This window comes from Cannabis sativa, chromosome 2 (genome assembly GCF_029168945.1).
Source record: "Cannabis sativa cultivar Pink pepper isolate KNU-18-1 chromosome 2, ASM2916894v1, whole genome shotgun sequence".
NCBI lineage: Eukaryota > Viridiplantae > Streptophyta > Magnoliopsida > Rosales > Cannabaceae > Cannabis > Cannabis sativa.
The window spans coordinates 68434324-68456167 of record NC_083602.1 but is presented as its reverse complement, the minus strand read 5'-3'; the positions used below and the strand labels follow the sequence as shown (position 1 = coordinate 68456167).

The following is a 21844-nucleotide window of genomic DNA, read 5'->3' as shown; positions in this document are numbered from 1 at the left end:
ACTATAATACATGAAAAAAAAACTTAATAAATTAATATATATGTATAACGGTCGGTTTCAGTTTTTTCGGTCGGTTTATTACAAAAAAAAAATCGATCGTTCAATGGCGGTTTAAACCGTTAACGGTTTTTTCGATTTTCGGTTTTGTCGGTTTCGGTTCCAATGGTGTTCGGTAAGTCGGTTTGAACGGTTTTTTTTTCAGTTTTTCAGATTTTATGCTCACCCCTATTAGATACAGTGTAGTATTTTAGAAGTAGCGGGGCATATGATAGTTAGACATTGAAATGTCAAGAGTATTCAGGATTGTAATTTTAGACTATTTTACTCTAAGATTATTTGGATTACTTTATGGTTAAGTAAAAGTAAAATTATCATTTTACTCTCCATTGTTATTATTTAATTTTAAAGGGAGTGTTTGGTAATTCCTAAGTTTATCAATTACATCATAAGGTGAATTAAATTAGATAAGTTATACTTATCCAACGATAAGAAAAATCAAAACCTATCTCATTCTCTTACTTTTCACCTTTGGCCACTATAGAACCAAAGAGAAAATCAGTTTTTCTCTTCTAATTCAGACCAAAATATTGAGTGCTTGTAGCAAGAATTTGAGTAGTTAGTAAAAGAATAACCCAAGGTAAGCTTCTACTCCTTTTTCTCTTTGTTTTCTAAGTGAAAAAGCTAGGTTTTTCTTGTAGTTTTGGGAGTTTAGTTTCTACATGAGCTTAAAGTGTTTAGGGTTAATCCTGATGCTAATTCTAAGTTGTTTGTGTTGTTTTAAGTGGGTTTTATTGCCTATTAATGAGTTTGGACAAAGTTTGAACTTTTAAGCTCAAACTTGGTCCTTGAATGGTAGAAACTGATTCTGAGCTTTGATGATGAATTTATTGGTTGAATTAAGTTAGTTATGGCTGAAATATGTATTCTGGAGGTTTATAAAAGTTTTTGGGCTTTTGTGTTGAGAAAGAGAATTTTGGAAAATTTGTAATAGAAAACGACAAATCGTGGTCTATCATTTTTAGCAGGCAGGGACCCAGGAAAAATAGTCCGTCGTTTTTTAAGATACAACTTGCTATTTTTTGGAGTATTTTTCCCCAAGTTTCATTAATCTGCCTTTTATCGATGTTTAGGGTATTGTCACGCTATCAATCGATAGAGAAAGTTTTAGCTTTGAGTTTATGTTCTCGAAAAGTGATTTAACAAGTCACTTACCAGTTTTTATATGTTGTGACTTAGAGGCCTCTAAATCTTCAAGCAACTGTTTCCACTCAAGCTGACCGACACACCTGAAATCAGAATTAAGGTAAGATTAGTATAATAGTTGCATCCATATTTATATATTTAGCTTACATGTTTTATGATTGCCTAGTAGATATCATATCAATAAGAGCAATATTAGTGTACGTAGAGTTGCAATGAATACCGACAAATATATATTTGGCAAACTACGGATTGACGCTATCACATCGATAACGATTAGAGTACCAAGTATAAGTTAATATTGCGGTCAATCATACTATCGAACGAACATACTAGACCTAGTACGTGTTGGACGCATAATAGGATTGTGATTGGGTGTATGGCACTTGGTTATAGTCCAGTTTATGTTCATGCTTTTCTTACTGAGTTTGTAGACTCACAGATATTATTTACATGTGTAGGTAAAGGCAAAGCAAAGGCTGAACAAAAGTGAGGCCAGGCTAGATAAAGATTGTACATATGAAGGCAGTTAAACCTAGAGTGTTTAGATATACGGGACAACAAGTTTTATTTTGATAGTCGCTAGACAACAACTTTTGTAACTGTATTTTGAACACTAATGTAACTTTGTAAACAAGATCCCGAAATGCGTTTAGTACTTATATATTTAAAATTAAGTTTAATTAAGAAACTTTTAATTATTCATGTTTTTGGTAAACTCTTTGATTAACAATGGAGCGCAAAGTAATTTAAAATCATGATAATGTGCCTATAATAGGACACTTTGGTATCAAAGCCGCCATGTTATCTTTCAAAGATCGTCACGATATGTACAATCATCATTAGAGATAAGCTCAACTTACGATTTAGTAAGCTTTTAAATGATTTAGTAGATTGGGTTATCAATATGAAATAAGAAAAGTTTGTTAGGAAGCATGTTAGTAGCCCGATAGCTGAATATGCACATTTTTTAAATTCCCAAGTAAGCGGTAATTAGATTTTAACCTTGATTGCGGTCTGACCAGGCTAACTTATGATTTTGCAGGCTAGTTCAATAGAATGGATGCTAGGAAAAACACGAGAAGCCAAGGAAATTTGATCCGATCAAGTGGTGGTTAGGGAGTTCATATTCCCCCTAATGTTCATGGTCGAGGCAGAGGTCGAAGAGGTGTAGCTAATGGTCGAATAACGTTAACCCACCATAGGCTGCCTAGAATTGGGAGTAGAGGTTTGTAGAAATTCAAGGCAAAATTAATGATCAAGACGAAGAAATCTGATGCCTAAGGCAGAAGGGTGCTTCTGTGATGCATGCTCCTGAGGTGCAAATAGCTCTTGCTCCTGTTGTGCAAGTGGAGTAGGTTGTTGTTGGTAATTGTATGGAACCATTATATGAAAAGTTTTGTAAGCAAGCACCTCCAGTCTTTTTGGGAGGTCCAGATGCTATGAAAGTCGAGCAATGGTTAACAGTTATCAACAGAATACTGGGTGTCACTGGCAAAAATCAGGTGACCTGTGCCACCTTTCAATTCCAAGAGGATGCCCTGGTGTGGTGGGATATAGTGTCCCTTACTCGTGACATTACTAAAATTACCTGGAAAGAGTGCCAAGATTTGTTTAACGCTAAGTACTATAATGAAGCACTTCATAGTACAAAAACGAAATAATTCACCTAGTTGGCTTGAGGAGTCAATATGTCGGTTACAGAGTACATGACCCAGTTTAGTAGATTGCCTTGATTAGCCTCGAGAATTATGCTAATCAATTTCAACAAGAGGGAAAAGTATTTAGCGGGATTGAACATGAAATCAAACATGATTTGATGATTACCACTGATGACACGATTACTTATGATGCTATGGTAGAGAAGGCACCATAAGCTGAGGGCACAATAGAATGGATTTAGGAGTCCCTGGGACACAAAGTGTTGGTGAGGCCACTACTTCTCCTACCTCTGGTTTCAGTAGGTGGTAGCGACTTAACCACTGATCAAAAGAGGAAAGTTCCATTTGTGTTCGGTGGCTCGAGTCAAAATAAGAAGTTCTGAGAAAACTAAGGCCATGGTAATCAACAGGGTGGTTCTGAGAGCTGTTACACTTACCTGGAATGCGCTAGTTGTAAGAAGCATTATTTGGGTGAGTGTAAGCACCAAGCATGTTTCCAGTGCGGTATACCTGGACATTATAAAAGAGATTGCCTAAAGTTAAAGAAAGAAGAGTAGAAAATAGAGGCAAACCCGCTCTAGCTAGGGTGTTTACCCTTACTCAAGTCAATGCTAAATCTAGCCCTTTAGTGGTGACAAGTTAGCTTTTAGTCAACAACTTTTTTTACTCTGTATTGTTTGATTCTGGAGCCATACATTCCTATGTGGCAGCCAAAGTAAATGATAAGTTGGATAGGTTATGTGGCAATTATGATATAGGGTTTGGAACCCTGATGCATGGCAAAGAATTAGTTATCTTTAAAATGTGGATTAGGTCTACGCTGATTAGGATTGAGGATAGGGAGTTGAGTGCTTACCTAGTGGAATTGAGTATAGCAGAGTTTGATATTATACTTGGAATGAATTTCTTGTCCAAGTACGCTGCTAGTATTAATTGTAAGTGGAAGATGGTAACCTTTCAACTTGAGGGTGAAGAACTATTTGTATTTTTGGGGTCAGTTAAAGGCTCTTGAATTCCAATAATCTTAATGTTGAAGGCTAAAGACTTGTTGCATGAAGGATGCGTAGGGTTTTTAGCAGTAGTGTTGGATACCACCCAACCAGAGTCAGTCCGACCTAAGGACATTAAGGTGGTACAAGAGTTCTTAGATGTATTTTGTTGCGATATTTTTGCACACGCAAGTGTACGTATCGTTTAAAGTAGTAGACTCACTAGGAGTGAGGTCGATCCCACAGGGAGTGTAGTTAAGTACGTTAAAATTAAACTTTTACTTCTATTTGGTTAAATAAAAAATAAAGAAAGAATTAAGAATAAGAAACTAGTAAGAAACAATTATACAAGAAAATTGAAAGTTAATAAAAACTAGGGCTTCGACTTCAATTGTTTCTATTGAATATGGCCTAATATGATTATTTTCCTAATGTTAATTTCTATGCAATAGCAGGTTTACTAAGGTAATTTATAGTCTTCTCAGATATATAAATCTCAATTACATGTAAACTTTCTACTCTCGTGATAAATTTAACATGCAACAGGCATTAAGCATAAAAAACCTTATAAGCTATCTAAACCATATAGGTACTCTCGTCCTATATCGAAATTCAGTTCTATTTTACTATAGCATATTTGACACTCACTTCTCAGATCTCGCATCAAACTCATAGACAGATAATTGGTGATCAGGCAATTAAAAGTAATTAAGCACAAATAAAATAGAATACATAGAAATTAGGGGGAAAATTAATCATATTAAACCATAAACAATGTTAAACAATATCCATCTAACCCTAATTAAAGTGTTTAGCTACACATGTTCATTGAAGCATAAATACACATATTAACTGATAGAAAAGAGATGAAAAATAGAGAAGAGAAGAAAAGAAGAATGCTGAAAACCCTGAGCAGTATGTCTCCAGTATTGCAGTTGATCTCTCTACTCTGTATCTGAACTCTCACTTTTTTTCTCTCTGAAATTGCTTGCTGAAATCAACTCCCTTCTTCCCTTTATATAGGCATTGAAGGCCTAAAAAGATGGAAAAAACGCACATGTTTAAATTCTAATTCGAATTTAAATTTTTGGGAAACCTCAAACGAGATATTTTTTTCTGCTGCGTCGACTGATAGTATTTTAGTCATAACTCTCTCGATATTGCTCGGAATTGAACGATTCAAGATGTTCTAGAAAGATAAAAGAGAGATCTAGAACTTTCATGTTTTGACTTTTTCCAAAATCTAATCAGAAGATAGTCGAATTCAGGCTTGAAGTTTCAGCATTATTTTCTTGCACAGTTCTCTCTATTTTAAATATCATGATATTTTTATCTTTTTTCCCATCTTTTTCTCTGATATTTTTCTAATCTTCTTCTATTTTAAATCTGCAAAAATAAAAGATAACAAGCGTAAAAATGCTCCAAACATGATTAAAACTTAATTAAAAATATACTAAACTTAATCTAAAATTAATACTAAAAATAACCTAACATATTTACAGAAGAACTTCCAGGGTTACCATTGCACCGAGAAATTGATTTTCTCATTGACTTAGCACCTGGAGCAAAGCCAGTTTCCACCTTGTAGAATGGTTCCTGCTGAACTCAGGAAATTAAAGATACAACTTCAGGGGATGGTTGACTTAGAGTTTTCCCGACTCAGTGTGTCACCCTAGGGAGCTCCGGTGTTATTTTTTAAAAAGAAAAATGGATCACTTCGTATGTGTATTGACTATCGGGAACTGAACAAGTTGACAATTAAGAACAAGTACCCTCTAATTAGGATCGATGATTTGTTTGTTCAACTTCAGGGAAGACAATCTATCCTAAGATTGATCTTCGCTCGGGCAATCATCAGTTGAGAATCCAAGAGGACATTCCAAATACTGCCTTTCATACTAGGTATGGCTGCTATGAATTCCTTGTTATATCTTTTGGACTAACTAATGCTCTAAAAACTTTTATGGATTTGATGAATATAGTATTCAAGGATTTTCTAGATATATGTATCATAGTATTTATCGATGACATCCTTGTGTACTCTCAATCAGAAGTAGAGCATGAGCAACATCTATAAATTGTTTTATAACGACTATGAGAACATAAGCTTTATGTTAAATTTAAGATGTGTGAATTTTGGTTATCCCAAGTGTCCTTCTTAGGGCACATTATTAGTAAAGATAGAATCATGGTTGATTTGGGGAAGATTGAATCTGCCAAGGATTGGCCAAGACCGAATACAGTTACTAAAGTCAGAAGTTTTCTAGGTTTAGCTGGTTATTACCGCCGATTCGTAGAAAGCTTTTCTAGGATTTCAACGCCCTTAACTGAGTTAACTAAGAAGAAGTAGCAGTTTATATGGACATTCAAGTGTGAAATAAGTTTTCGAGAGTTGAAGCAATGATTGATTACGATTCCTGTGTTAGCTTTCCCATTAGAAAAGTTCGTGGTCTTTTGATGCATCCTGACAAGGTCTGGGGTGTGTTCTGATGCAAGCTGATAGAGTTATTGCTTATGCCTCTCATCAGTTGAAGGAGTATGAACATTGATACCCAACTCATGACTTGGAACTTGCTGCAGTGGTCTTTGCTTTGAAGATTTGGCAACACTATATCTACGGAGAAAAGTGTGAAATCTACACAGATCACAAGGGCCTTAAATTTTTATTTACTCATAAAGATTTAAATATGAGATAGAGGCTGTAATTGGAGTTAGTTAAAGACTATGGGCCAGTTTGGCACAACTGTGCTGTGAGAAAAAGCAGCTGTAGCTGTACTGTGAGAAAAAGCAGCTGTAGCAAAACTGTGGAAAAAAGCTAAGCTGAGTGTTTGGTAAATTATAAATTTCAAAGTATCGTGAGTTGTTAAGATCTATTATAATGATAATGATAATGTTGTAATCTAGTTTATTATAATCATAAATATGTAAAACTTATTTTATATAATATTTTATTTTTTTTTATATATTTTTAATCTTCTTTAAAATATAAATTTATATGCATTTGATAAAAATAATTTGTAATATTTCTTATTATGTTTTATCATATTTAAAAAAAATTAGAAACTCAAGTTTTTAAGAAAAATTTTAAGTTGATGTTGTTTGTTAATAATAAAATAAAATATAAATTATTTTTTGTTTAAAAAAAATAAGAGATTTAATAATTATTTATTTTTTCTTCAAAAAAATAATTATTTATTTTATTATAATTAGTTTATTTAATTTCTTTTAATTTTTTTAATATGTAATAAATAAGTAAATATGATTTTAGTACAAAAAGAAATTATTATAGTCTTTTAAACAAAGTAGCTTTTTTCTAAAAGTTGGGTTGGAGCAGCTTCTGCTTTTAGCTATAGTTTCTCAAAAAATTCTTCGAAAAGCTGTTTTTTGACTATTTACCAAACACATTTTTATCCTAGCTTTATCAAAAAGCAGCTTTTACCTTTTTAAAAAACTGTGCCAAACGGACCCTATGATTGTGAAATTCTCTATCATCTCCAGAAGGCCAATGTAGTGGCGGATGCCCTAAGTAGGAAAAGACTCGGGCAAGTTTTCAAAATGGCTATGAGTTCCCCTCTATTAGCAGTGGATATGGTCAAATCAAGTATTGAGTTTGTGGTTGTCAGACTTACAATTCAAAACTTCAATCAGACTTGTTAGAAAGAATTAGAAGTGCTCAGCTAGTGGATCCAAAATTGGTGAAAATTCAAGGAGAAGAAGTCTTAGCTGGTAAAGCTAAAGATTTCTCAGTGCCGAGTAACAAAATGTTACTTTAAAAATCTTGAGTTTATGTTCCGAGTAATGCTAAACTTAAAAAGGAATTTCTTGATGAATCTCATACCACTCCCTATTCATTACATTCCGGTACCACCAAGATGTACCAAGATTTAAAACCCTTTTATTGGTGGTGTGGTATGAAAAAGGGTGTGGTGGAATATGAGACCATATGTTTGACTTGTCAACAGATTAAGACTGAACATCAAAGACCTATAGGTTTGTTATAGCCTTTGACACTTCATGAGTGGAAATAGGAGGATGTCACCATGGATGTTGGGGTTAGATTACCTAGAATCACAGGTATGTTTGATTCCATATGAGTAGTTGTGGATCAGTTTACCAAGTCAGCACACTTTCTGCTTGTGAAAACAACGTATTCAGTATATCAGTATGTAGAACTATATGTAAAATAAATAGTACGACTTCATGGGACTCCAAAGTCCATTGTTTTGGATAGGATTTGAAGTTCACTTCCAAGTTTTGTGTAAGTATCTAATGAGACATGGGTACAAAGCTGAAGTTCAGTACAACTTTCCATCCTCAGACAGATGGTCAGCCTAAAAGGATAATTTAGATACTAGAGGATATGTTATAAGCCTATGTGATGGATTTTGAAGGCTCTTGGAGTAACTATCTACCATTGATAGGGTTTTCATACAACAATAGCTATCAGAGTACAATAGGGATGGCTCTCGATGAGATGTTGTATGGCAGAAAATATAGATCTTCAATTCACTGGGATGAAACTGGAGAAAGAAAATGCATAGGCTCAGAATACGTTTAACGGACCAGTGAGGCTATAGGGAAGATCAAGGCCAGAATGCTTGCTTCTAAGAACATGCAAAAAAGTTATGGAGATCTAAAACACAATGATATGGAATTTCAGGTAGGTGATCATGTCTTCCTACATGTATCTCCAATGAAAGAAATTAAGCATTTTTGGAAAAGGGCAAGCTATGTCCTAGATTTACAAGGCCTTTTTAGATTCTTAAAAGGTAATATTGGTAGATTACTATTTAGCCTTGTCCATAGCTTTGTCAACAATACACAATGTATTTCATGTCTCTATGTTAAGGAAATACATTTAAGATCCAACACATATTTCTCCCAAGTATATATGGGGCTCGCTGATGGTTAGCTCGCCAATTCCTAGCCCCGTCTCTCCAGCACAATATCGGACCAGATCTAGTTATGGTGCCCGGGGGTTGCTCCATATTGACCATTCTTCAGTTCGAGGTGCTAGTGGAGGGTCTTCCCTAGGTGGCAGAGGTTGACCATTGAGACCAACTAGAATGGTGGTGTCAACCTGGGCAATTGTGGTGGCCAGGTTCGTGGTGCTTGCCATGGTGGCAGGTGTGGCTGCATTTGTCAGGTTCATGGAGATTCAAGTTGTGGCTGGAACATGAACATTAAGACCAGCCGCCATAGGGTCTTAAGGAAGACCCAATGAGGCTAAGGTTGTAGTCGAAGTTCTCTTTGTGTTAACCATAGTGTTTGATCAGATTAATTGACAACTCGCTCTCAATAAAATCAATAAACTGTTGACCTCAAAATTTGGCCAACCGATAGCGGAGTCATATTTAATGCTGATTCTTGCCACATGTTACATAATAAGAACATAGAAGTAAATAAGACACGAGATTTTATAGAGATTCGGCCCCCTTAGCTAGCGGGTAATTACCTACTCCCCTTTTGGTTATATTGATACCAAAGATAATACTACGCAGACCACAATTATTGTGGAATTAAGTAGCTCTCTTAAGATTACAATGTATGAATCAATAGGTAAATCTCTAATGAGAGAGAGAGAGAGAGAGAGAGAGAGAGAGAGAGAGAGAGAGAGAGAGAGAGAGAGAGAGAGACCTTGGGGCGTGTAGAAGAGAGGAGAAGAGAGAGTTAGGGTTTTTAGACTTAGAGTTGAGAGTGTAGGGAGCTTAGAGGTTTAATGACCTAGGGTGTTAGAATTAGGCTAATGCTCTTTATATAGTAGAGCTTACATGCTTAATATCCCTTAGAAATAGGTAAATGAAGCCATTATTTACATAATTAAGTAATAAAATTCAAATGACTGAATTGTCCCTTGAAAATAGATATTTTCTCTATATTTTTGTGGGCTTTCAATGCCCAAACCGTTGCTTGACTTGTTGTCCACAAATGAGAGTTACACATCAAAACTTGTCAGGCCAAAGGCTGGCCGACCATACAATTCTTGCACATTAAGGTATGGTCGGCCATGTTCCTGCCAGAGTCTAGTAGGTCATGTTCCTTCCAACTTTGTCAAGAGTTGACCAGGTCTTTGTATGTGTTGGCTAGCCTTAGTAGGTGATGGCTAGCCTTTGTGATGGCTAGCCTTAGTTATGGCCAACCTTGGTGATGGCCAGTCTTTATAGGTGGAGGCCAGCCTTTGTAGGTGGAGGCCAGCCTTTGTAGGTGGAGGCTAGCCTTTGTACACCTTTTCCTTGCAGAGGTTAGGCTTCCTTGGCCGAACAGACCTTTCCTTAGTCTGAAAGTCACCTTTTGGCTGACCAGTTTGTGCCTAAGCTTGGCTGGCCATATAAGCGCATTCTGGCTGGCCTATATGCTCCCCTTGGCTGGCATGGTGGTACAACTCCTTGACGGCTCGCTTAACTCTTTTCACTTGTTGCTTGACGATTTTGTCATATCTTGTAAGGAGACTTTGTTCTGCTATTGGCAAGGTTGTATTTCATGTGTACTTGGTCTTGGCTTACGTGGACATGCCATGTCAGGTGGTTAAAATTTCAGATAACATGTTTGGAAGTTGGATTTTCCCCATTGGCATCAAAGAATCTCTGTTAAACCCTTGTAGTTGTATTGGGCAAGATGACAAATTAGTCTCAGTTAATCCAATTACCTAAAAAGTGAATTTGAACAAAATGTTGATAGAGCTTCCATTGTCCTTACTACTCTAAAAACTGGCAATTTGGGCTTCAATTACTAGAGGGTTATTGTGGAGAAAATATACGTGCCTGGCATCCTCTTCGGTAAAAGTGATAGGAAGGTTCATCATTCTTGGGCACTGTACTGGTGATTGTACCAAGGCGGACATCTCCCTTTCATGATCCAACTCCTTCAAATACCTCTTTTAGGAGTTTCGAATGCTTCCTGCAATGTGCGGTCCTCCAAAAATAGTGGCAACATGTCCATCAATGGGTGGCAGAGCCAAACCTGGTGGATATGGGTTCCTTGAACCTGGAACAAGGACCGTTACTGCAGCATGTGCTGGCAGAGCGGGTAAAGCTAGAAGTTGTGTTCTAGGAGCTTGAGGGAGACCTACCCCCTAAGGGGGATTTACAATTCCTTATTTTTCTGAAGCAAGTAGCTTTCTGTGAACTACCCCCTGTTTGGGACAAATTATTAGGATCCGAATCCACTAACCCAGGTGTTCAGCACTGACTAGCGTTTCAATTTCATCTTTCAAGTGCACTCATTGGCGGTGTGTCCCACATCACCGTGATATTCACACTCTTTACTTTGATCTCTTTTGTGTTTCCCTCCTTGAGGCATCCTCGGAGGCTTCCGGTAGTCGACCATATTGCATGTTGCTTTGAAAACATTTTCTCGAGTTTTAATAAGACTTGTATACTTGGAGTATTTAGGTTTGTATTCCTTCCTTGGTTTCTTTGGAGCCTTGCTCCAATTCTGATTCTTCATGCCTCTTTTATTTTAAGAATGACTCACATTTGATTTTGAAACATCTGCTTGTTGCTTCAATTGTTTGGGGGCGATAATGCATCTACTTTGTGCCGCTTCATACTCAAAGAAATGGGTTTGAATAGGTGCGTTCCCAGAGGTAGCGACTCCATAGACAACCGGAGAGTAATGAGTTCCCAAAAGTGTGACTACTAGAACTGGAACTTGTGGAGTAAAACTTGGCCATGCTACAGGTGGAGTCGGTGCTGGAGAGATTCTAAAGGCTTGTAAATAAGCATCTTCCAATCGCATAATTCCTTATGCCTTAGACATGAATTCAGATAGAGTTTCGACCATTTTTCTTTGCATTTCGCTCCATAAGAAGGGGCTAACTGTTAGTCCAGATTGGAGGGCTACAAATTGAATGTCATTGCTAACTTTCATCTTCGTAGCTGCTTCCATCATTTGCTAAATGAAGTTCTTTAGGCTTTCACCTTATTGTTGTTTAAGGTAGTTCAAGGACCCGACCTCCATAGCGTAGTCTCTAGCAACTATAAATTGCTCTTAGAAGGCGAATTGCAACTCTTTCCAACTGTGAATTGATTCGGGAATTAGTCCCTTCCACTGGTCCTTAACAGACTTCGTCAATGTCAGCGAGAAACAAAGGCATTTTGCATCATCACTTACTTTTGCCACTTGCATCATTCTGTTGTACTTGAACAAATGGGTTCTGGGGGTCTGTCTGGCCATCATACAGCTCTATTTGTGGCATCTTGAATTTTTTTGGCAATGAAGCCTTAATGATCCGTTTGGCATACGGTTTTGGGTGTTCATATTTTGAGTCTATGATGGCTCCACTTTGCTTCCGAACCAACTTTGTTAGAGCAACAATCTATTCTTTCAACCTTTTGGTGTCACTATCCGGGAGATCACATATGTGAACCTTATTATTTAGATGATTTTGGAGATCGTTCCCTCAGGGTCTCACCTTCTCCCTTTTCACCATTTCATACTTGGCGTCAAGACATCTCTAAAGGTCTATAGTAGACTAGCTATTTTCAGAAAAACTTCTTCCACCCCATTATCCTGGTTAACAAAATCACTAGCGCAATTTTTTCTTCCCTTAGGCTTCAATACTTTTGTACCAAGCCTTTTGATTGGCACAATATTGCCTTGTGGAGCATAAGGGCATCCCAGCCTGGAGGCGTTGGTGGCCTTCTGCGTGTGTAAGGGCTGGATGGCTGTGTTCACATTTTCTTGGGAGGCAATAGGGAAGGTTTAGTTTGAAGTTCGCCTACATTCGCTTTTCCCTTGTCCTTTATAGGAGCTGAGGATCCAACGTCGACAGGGTTTGCCCTATTTTCTTTGTTGACAGGTTCCTTCGAAACATCCTCTTCGAAATCTTGTTCTAGGTCACCAAGTTTTGCTCGGAGGCAAGCCATCATTTTCTCCATTCAACGAGAGAACTCTTCTTGACATGCCAACTTTTGTTGAGTTTCAGCTAACTTGTCGAATACTCGAATCATGTATCCTGTTCATAGTAGTATCCATCTTTATAGTAGTCATCTTTAATTTCACCATCATCTTCTTCTTCCTCTTCCTCTTCTTCCTCTTCTTCAGGGTTTTTCTCAACAGATTTTTCTCGTCGTTTGTTTGTTTTAGCCGTTCAGCCATCAGTTTCAAACACTTCTCCGTCCCTCACATGGCTCGACTCAGCGTGCTTTGGAGAGGGTGGATTAGCGTCGTCCATGGAGACATCCTAGCCTGAGGGAAGAGGTTTCTCGATAACGATTTTCCTAGTAGCCACCATTCTTATAAATGCTAGGTAGCTTTGTGTCTTTCTACAGTTCTCAATGAAAGCACCAAAATATTTACCGAGATGTTTGGAAACTAAATATTTAAGAGCTTTAATATGTTAAACAAACGACTAAGTGAATGAGAAGGAGATTTTTACGTGGTTTAGGTGTTACTAAACCCTAGTCCATGAGTCAATGCATTTGCCTTTAAGGCTTTAAATTTATTACATATGAAGTTTTACAACTTTGAGAACCCTAGTTCTTGCTGTAGTATTTTTCCTCTAGGTTTCTCTTAATGAAGAAGAAAGATTAAAAGAGATCTCTCAGTATGTTTCTATCTGTCCCCCTTTCATGAAGGCATAAAGGGTTTTATATAGGCTTAGATTCGAGTCCAGGCATATCCGCAACCCGCTAGGGTTTCTGTGCAAAAATGGGCCTACTATTGGGATAAATACATTAAATACATGACTTTGAAGCTCACAACAGAATTTTGGCTCGTGGGGCGGAAGTGTCCGTACAAAGGAGAGCTTGTGCGATCTAGACAGGTGTCACACGTGTGTGCAGCTACAGTAGACAAGAATGTCATAGGAACATCGTTGGACAAAGGGATATATATCTCCTTGCGTTACACACACTACTATATCCTAACATAGGGGATAATATCTGATTTGGTAGGCCCAGGCATCAGAGAGCAGCCACGTCACCCTATAAGGCCTTTTGGAAGCACCTCTTGGGCTTCCCGTCTAGATATACTTCATTGCCTGTCGAGAGGATGCCACTTGCTCCTTCTTCTAGAAGGCCAAATGGGCTCCATCTTTGCATATTTGAAGGCTTGGGCCAAGCATTACGCGGATGAAATACTCCTCTAAAATATCACGTGTTTCTCATCTAGAAACATGGATAACAAGAATAATTTTTCACTTAATATATTTATTGGATAGTTTGAATTTTTATTAAGTTATTTTAGGTTTTATTTTTTGTCAGTTTATTCAATTTGATTTGAGTAATTTATTTTCATAGGGCGGTTTGTAATTTTTTTAACACCCCTAATTATTGTACTACATATTAAATAAGTTAATTTCAAAATGAAAAGAAAAAGTTTAGAAATGCTGAATACTATTTTCAAAAGAAAAAAAAAACAAAAAGCATTCTACCCTACTCAAAAATTTGATTGGGATCAAAAGAATGATTTTTTTTTTTTTTTGATATGAGCGTTTATATATTACAATCATGTTTTACCTGAGACTCGAACCGAGGACTTCCAAAACACACCCACCCACCTATGGCCACTTGAGCTAGCCTCAAGTGATAAAAGAATGGAATTGTGACTTACCAAAAGTATAATTTATTAACAAAACCAATGTAAATTTATATTTGTGCATTAATTAATAAACTATCTTCACAGCACATATGAGTTTCAAAAAATAAAGAAAAGAAAAAAGAAATAGATATTGTAATATTGTCTTGCGTTAAGCCGTTAAGCCACTCAAACTAGTTTAGTGGTGAGAGAGAGATGAAAAAAAGGAGATGTTATACAAAATTTTTAAACTACAAGCTATTAATTAATGGTTAAAATACTGCTTACATAAAAAAAAACAAAAAATTAATAGTCTCTTAGCGAGAAAAAAAAAATATGTGCTACTGTATAAATAAACAGAAACAATTAATAAAGTGGTGTAGTTAACGGTAACGTTAAAAACAAAATCGAGAGTTAAGATGACAACAGTTTAGTTAACGGTGACGGCAGCTCTTGAAGAGAGAGTGAACTATATATTATTAAAGTTCACTAAAATTTGGAATAGAGATTTAGAAAACGTGTTACGGTTAACAGATTCTTGGATGGACATAGACAAATGGGAATTTGTGCTAACCCTAGATGCCGTCTTTGCTCCTCTTTTTATTTATTTATTAATTAATTTGCTTTAAATATTATTGCCTCTCTACTATTTTTGTGCAAAAATATATACAAAATAACAATATCAGTCAACCCCATGTAAATAGTTTGTAGGTCGAATTGTCAATTTGCACATGGGTTTTTAACTATTTACGAAATTGCCATTAGCTAAGAGTAGAGCCTGTCTCATCTCCATTATTTCCTAAAAGTAAGTAATTAAAGAAAATCTTAAGCAGCCATTCAATTTTTTTTATGTTGTCAGGCAAAGCAGCCATTCAATTATATTATCGTTGAAATCACTCTTTTGAGATTCTTCAATAATTGAAACTAGTAGTTTTTCATTTACAAAGTTTAGTAATATTATAAATAGCGATTTGTATATTATATATGTATATATAAAATTGCATTCAAACAACTACTAACTCCACTCATCCATGGACAAAATAGATTAATTAAAAAGAAAAAAAAATCCAAAATAAAAGTTGTAGCAAGCAAGGTGTTGAGCACCACCAACAACTCTATGACTAAATAACACCTCTCAAGTTTTTCAAGTTTCAACTATCATACATCAAAGCAATCACATTCACAATTGGTCAAACAATATTATTCTAAAATTCCCCACAAAAAAAAAAATAATCACCCCGTTACAGAATTAGCTGGTTACATTTATGTTTCACATGATAAATGACTAAATCAAAGTCATTTGAATATTAACATAAGCTTTAAAGTAATATAACAATTTTTATAAAAGAATTAACTCAATAAGTTAGTGGTTGCCCATATTGATTTTTTTAAATGTCAAAGTAAACCCCATCAAGAGTAGTAGTGGCAATCACGTAAATAAGTTGCAAAACCCATGTCATTTTGTTAGCCCATACCACTTATAAGTCCTCAAACCATAGCTGTTTGTCTTAGTTGTCTTGTCCAGTAAGAGAAAGAGGAGAGAGAGAGAAAGAGAGCTGAAGAGAAGAAAGAAGAACACGAAAGAGAGAAGGCTTTTTCAATTTCAAGTCTGAAGAAATTCAAAGACGAAAGAGAAAGAAAAAATAAAAGTAAACAAAAGGTCATCAATCTCGATAACAATGGCGAGGTTTTGGTCAGTGGGTATCATCGTGATCTGCGCCTTAATAATGGTGGTGAGCTTGTCGGCTACTGTTGAAGCCGGCGGAGGAGGCGAATTCATCGGGTGGGTTCGATCGAAGGGAGGCTGCGATGGGTCAATAGCCGAGTGCTTAGCTGAGGAAGAGGAGTTTGAGTTGGACTCGGAGAGCAACAGGCGCATCTTAGCCACCAAAAAGTACGTCAGCTACGGTGCGCTGCAGAGGAACACTGTCCCTTGCTCTCGCCGTGGAGCTTCATACTACAATTGCAAGCCTGGGGCGCAATCCAATCCTTACAACCGTCAATGCTCCTCCATTTCGAGGTGCAGGAGTTAATTCTCTTTCTCTTTATTTCAACAAAAAAAAAATTAATAATTATTTTTTTTCTTTTTGGGTTATGGAAATGGGTTTGATTGTTATACTTTAACAAACGAAAAAAGAAAGAGGAGAGTGTTAATGGGGGAGGGGGCATTGTTGTTATTGTTCATGCAAATACTCTTATAGTTAATATTTCGAATTTTCTGTAAAAGCTTATTGTGATTTCTTTTTTCTCGTATTTATTTTATTTTGTTTTTCTTGGTGTTATATGAGTTAAGATGTAGAAATTTCTTCGTGAAAACAAAAGTTTATTTTTTTAGGTTTAGGAGGAAAGATCTGAGGCTTGGTTCTATATAAGTACATGTTACTTCAAAAACACAATAAAAGAAAATCGTGAGATCAGATTTCAGTGTTTTGTTTGGGTATGGTGAAAATGGGATTACCTTTCTCTTCTTTGGGGGAAATTATTCGTGTTAGGATTGTATATGGAAAAGTGATTACTTCTATACGGTGAAATTCAATAAATCTCATTTTTTTTTTTATGTTTAATTTTGATTTTTTGATTTTTTTTTTTTTTTTTTTGCTGTTTTTCTCTCATCTGGGTCTTTTTCTTTCGTGTACTTTATTGTGTTAAGTTTTTTCTCTTGGTTCTTTTTTCAAAAATCCTTCTGGGAGTAAAAGCATTGAGTACGAAAAGGAAAATATAAAGTGAGATGGGTAAATCAGAAAAAGAAAACTGGCCAAAGTTGTCTGTGGTTGGAATTGGGCAACAAAATAGTCGTGAATTCATATAATGTAAGAACGTTGGTGTACATATCAATTGTGGGCATCAAACTCCTTGCTTTTTTCACAAGTTTTCATTATTATCTTTATTTGTTTTTCATTTTTGTTTTTTGCAAATCTTTTTGTGGTCTTCTGAAAGTCATATGCAAATTGAATACAAATTACAACTATAGATTTATGGTTTTTGATAGCATGAAAAGAGCTTGCTACCTTAACCAAATAGAATAGATTATATATCATATTCACCTTTTGACAAAATGGTAAGAGCCTATTCAAGTTATGAACCATATTTTGGATGAGTTAGTTAGCTTTTATTTTATTTTATTTTTTTCAAAAAAGAGTTTTTGTTACCTAACATTACCTGGAATGCCAACCAAGGGGAAGGACAATTATCATCTTAAAATATCATTTAAGTCTTCACGTGAACTCTTCTCATTCAATTTATTTTATTTTTCAACAATTTGAAATTGGCCAATACCAAAGTAAGGTTTATTTTTTTTTGCAAAATGAAGACTGTTTATTGTAAGTTGCAACACCCATTTCCCAATTTTAGGTAGCTAGCACCATTATGAGGTAGTTTTTTATTATTGGTTGAGGGTTCTTATTATTGAATTAGACCGAGATTACATATTAGCCGATATAGGTGGTTTTTAGTATTTCTTTTAGGTAGCCACGTCTGTGGTTAATAATAGGTCCTTTACATACTGCCCATACACACCAAAATAATGTTGGTGATGTGGTCCCCTTTTACCAAACCAAATTATGCACATGAGTTTGTCAATTGATATGAGATCTTCTGATTAGACTAAGCTTTTCTATTTATCTTCCTTTCTCCAACTCCAGGCTTTTAAAGATTTATGGTTGAATATTATCATTGCAATTTGCCATAAATATTGTGTTTTTGAAATACAACTGGAAATTTCAGAAACAATAAGAAAGACATCGTCCATAGTTCGACACAAACTGCTCAAGAGCAATTATGCATCCCTTGAAAATTAAAAGATGACCAATATAAGCATAAAAACCGCGAGTAATATAAAAAGGGAAATTATAATAAATAATGCCAAATTATAAAATTTTAATACTATGTAAGTAAATGTTTTCATTTTAAAACTTGTAGAAAGGGATGTTCATCTAATTCATTCCGCACTATTTTGCTTATAGTGCATCTGATCCGTACTAAGTGCGGTTTTCATATTTTAGATCCAATCTGCACAATAGCTCAAACTCAATTCAATTCAATCCGCAAAAGTACAGATTGGATCAGTTATTTTGGATTGATTACTTTTTAATATTAAATTATTTAATATTTATAGAAATATATATTTTTTTTTTCACATAACTAGCAACAAAATAAAATAAATTATTTTTATTTTATATCTCCAACAACAAATTAAAATAAATAAAATAACAAATTCAAAAGAAGAAAAAAATTGTAGGTATAAAGAAATATTTAATTTTGTTTTAAATTGTACGTAAAAAAATTATATATAAGAATATAATATACATTTGATCTATTAAGTTTTGAAATATATTTGTATTATATGTATTAGATTTTTAAAGTACTATTTTCTTTACATAAAATGTTAATTGTATATATAATTTTAATTTTTTTTTTTTTTTATAATTATGCGTGGATTTGATTGGATCGGTTACTTTTACATGTCAAACAACATCCAATCCGCATAAGTGCGGATTTTGAATTTTCTAATCCAATCCAATCTGCACAAGTGCGGATATCCGCACTTTGCGGATTGAATTAGATTGGATCGTGCGGATTAGATTAGATCAGCTATTTTATGAACACCCCTAATTGTAGACAAATGACTCTTTTATATTATTTTTTACTATAAAAAATATCAATAATTTTCTATATATATATTTTTAAGAATTAGAAGTAAATTACTTAAAGATTATGGTAAATCTATAGTAGTTTTGTTAAAATTATTGACCTCTGATTCGGTCAACTAACAGTGGAACCTTATTTATGATCAACAATCACCACGTGTAAACAATAAAAGTAAATAAAAAAATTAACACATCGATTTATAAAGGTTCGACCGTCTAGTTTTGTGGGTAATGACCTACTCTCCTTTTAGTTGTATTGATTCGAGAGATAACACCACATAAATTACATGCTTTTACCTTGTAATTTCTAGTATGAGTCTCTATGAATGTTACGATGGTTAGAATAATGTATGACAGATCTTGAACAAGTGAGATGAGAGACAAACTTAGTGTCTAATGAACTAAAGGTGGTGTGTGTGAGAGAGAGAATAAGAGTGCTATAGGGCTTTCGAGACTTAGAACTTAGGTCCTTTTCCATTTATCCTAGCCTAATGCTCTTTATATAGATTAGAGCTTACAAAAGATCTAGATTCAAATAAGTTAATATCTCTTAAAAATAGAAGATATTACTCTTTTTATTATATAATTAAGCTATAAAAATAACTAATTAATATCCCTAAAAGATAGGTAGATATTTTGGGGTTGAAACCCTATTTTTTGTTGACTTAAACTCTTAAGCCTCTTTATTTTGATGATTAACACGTATTTGATGATTATTTGTCACTAATGATTTGTTGATTTTGCAGCACAAATTAAAGACAATTAAACATTTTCTAAGGATTAATTAACTCTAAGGGTAAAATGGTAATTTTACTAAAATTCTCAAAATTTACCCGAAGTGGATTTCAAGGCTCAAGGAACTCAAGACAAGACTTCCTAAAAGTTTATTTATATTTCCTAGTCTTGTACAGTAATTTTCAAGTCCATACTTAAAAATGTTTTAAGTATGAATTTTTGCCTACTAACTTGTGCGACAAGTTATTTCACAAAATGATATCCTAAATTTTTAAATTGACTTTTAAAATCACATATCATTTAATTAAGAGAACAAAATTAAAATTTCTGAAATCGGGTAAACGAGTAAGAAATTATGCACGTTTTAGTAAAAAAAAAACAGAAAATTTTGCCACTATAAGCTATCCAGAATTCCATTTGGAATCCAAAATTCTGATTGTAACCAATTTAGAATTTCGGTTCCAATCTAGAATTTTGGATCACAGTAGAATTCTCCTTGAAATGCGTACTAACAGCTATAAACGACTATATTTAACTCTAACACCATATACACTCAATTTTTACTCAAAAATTTAAGTTGCCTGAGTATTTATTTCATATACCAAACCTATTCAAGAGATTTTATGAGCTCCCAAGTTTAAAATCTAACAAAACACTTTTCACACACTTTAGGCAAAATTTGTATTTATCTCTTTAAGTGTGCTTGTTAATCACTCTAGGTTTTTCATTGTTTCATCATACTTCTAGAGTGAGTTAAATTTGCTTGCAATTCCAAACACATTTTTAAATTGTGATTGAGGTGAGGTTGCCACCGGTATTGTAAACAACCTGGTTAGAGTGAGATTGTCACTACAACAATCCGAGAAAGAGGTAGATAGTCCTTGGAGGTGCAAAACTATTATAAGAGGTTTAGAAACACCTTGGTGAAAGATTCTCAGTTGTAAGGGTTAGTCAAGCCTGTTAACTTGACTCGATAATGGAACTCAAAGCTAGGTCTATAGCTTTGAAGACCAGCGATGCAAGTGGCTTAGTTCTACCGAACCTTGTAAAAATTGAGAGTTTGGAATTTCTTACCTTTAAACTCTTTACTTTACAAGTTTGGTTATTTGCTCTATATAATTGCTTTCCATATTACTTGCATTTACTTGATTAAGGTGATTAATTGCATAGTTTTGTGTTAAAAGTTTTAATTTACTAAAATTAGCTTAATTTTCCAATTCACCCCCTCTTGGAAACACATCTTGGGTTAACAGTTGGTATTAGAGCAAGTGCTCATTTATTTGATTAGATTTCACAATCTAGAGCATGGAGTTTCCAAGTAATTCGCAAAATAACATGTTAGAAGGTTTGAGCCTAAATAGAGCACCATACTTCAATGGAGTAGATTTTTGTTATTGGAAAATTAGAATGAAAACTTATCTCCAATCTATGGATTATGATTTGTGGCATATAGTGTCCAATGGTTCTTACATTGCTAACACATTTTATAAATGGTGTAAAAGTTATTAAGACTTATGAGGCATATGATGAGAATGATAAGGAAATACTTTCTAAGAGTGATAGAGCTAAATATGCACTTGTTTGTGGTTTGGATAGAGATATATTTAAAAATATTGAACAAGCCTCTACCGCCTTTGATATGTGAAAAATGCTTGAAGTTACTCATCAAGGAACTAATGCTATGAAAAGAACTAAAATTTCAATTTATTCCACTCAATATGAGAGCTTTATATTGAAAGCGGATGAAACTATTGCTAACATGTATACTCATTTTACCACAATTACTAATGATTTGAACTCTCTTGGTAAGGTACTTACTCAAAAAGACACGATGACCAAGATTTTGAGAAGTCTCACCAAAGCTTATAAAAAAAAAGTGGTTGCCATCCAAGAAGCTAAAGATCTCCCAACACTTCCCTTGGAAGAGCTAATTGGTTCACTCATGAACCATGAAATCTTTATGAGTACTCAAGAAGAAAAGAGGAAGTTGAGAAGAAAAAAAAGACTATTGTATTCAAGTCTTCTTCCTCCCATGCCATTAGTGAAGAAAACGAGGATAGTTTGTGTAGTGACATGGAGGACATGACACTCTTCT

The 21844-nt window shown here is 34.8% G+C and overlaps 1 protein-coding gene and 1 long non-coding RNA gene across 2 annotated transcripts; both read left to right on the top strand.

The window, feature by feature from the left end:
* The first annotated feature begins 465 nt into the window (after window positions 1–465).
* LOC133035096 (uncharacterized) lies at window positions 466–3987 on the top strand. The gene is made up of 3 exons (XR_009686372.1): window positions 466–637; window positions 1237–1303; window positions 2246–3987. It is a non-coding gene; the product is annotated as an uncharacterized LOC133035096 (long non-coding RNA).
* Window positions 3988–15862: 11875 nt separating this feature from the next.
* LOC115720581 (rapid alkalinization factor) lies at window positions 15863–16594 on the top strand. The gene has a single exon (XM_030649724.2). It carries the CDS (start codon window positions 16048–16050, stop codon window positions 16399–16401), a length of 354 nt encoding a protein of 117 aa, XP_030505584.1. The 5' UTR covers window positions 15863–16047; the 3' UTR covers window positions 16402–16594.
* Window positions 16595–21844: the final 5250 nt, after the last annotated feature.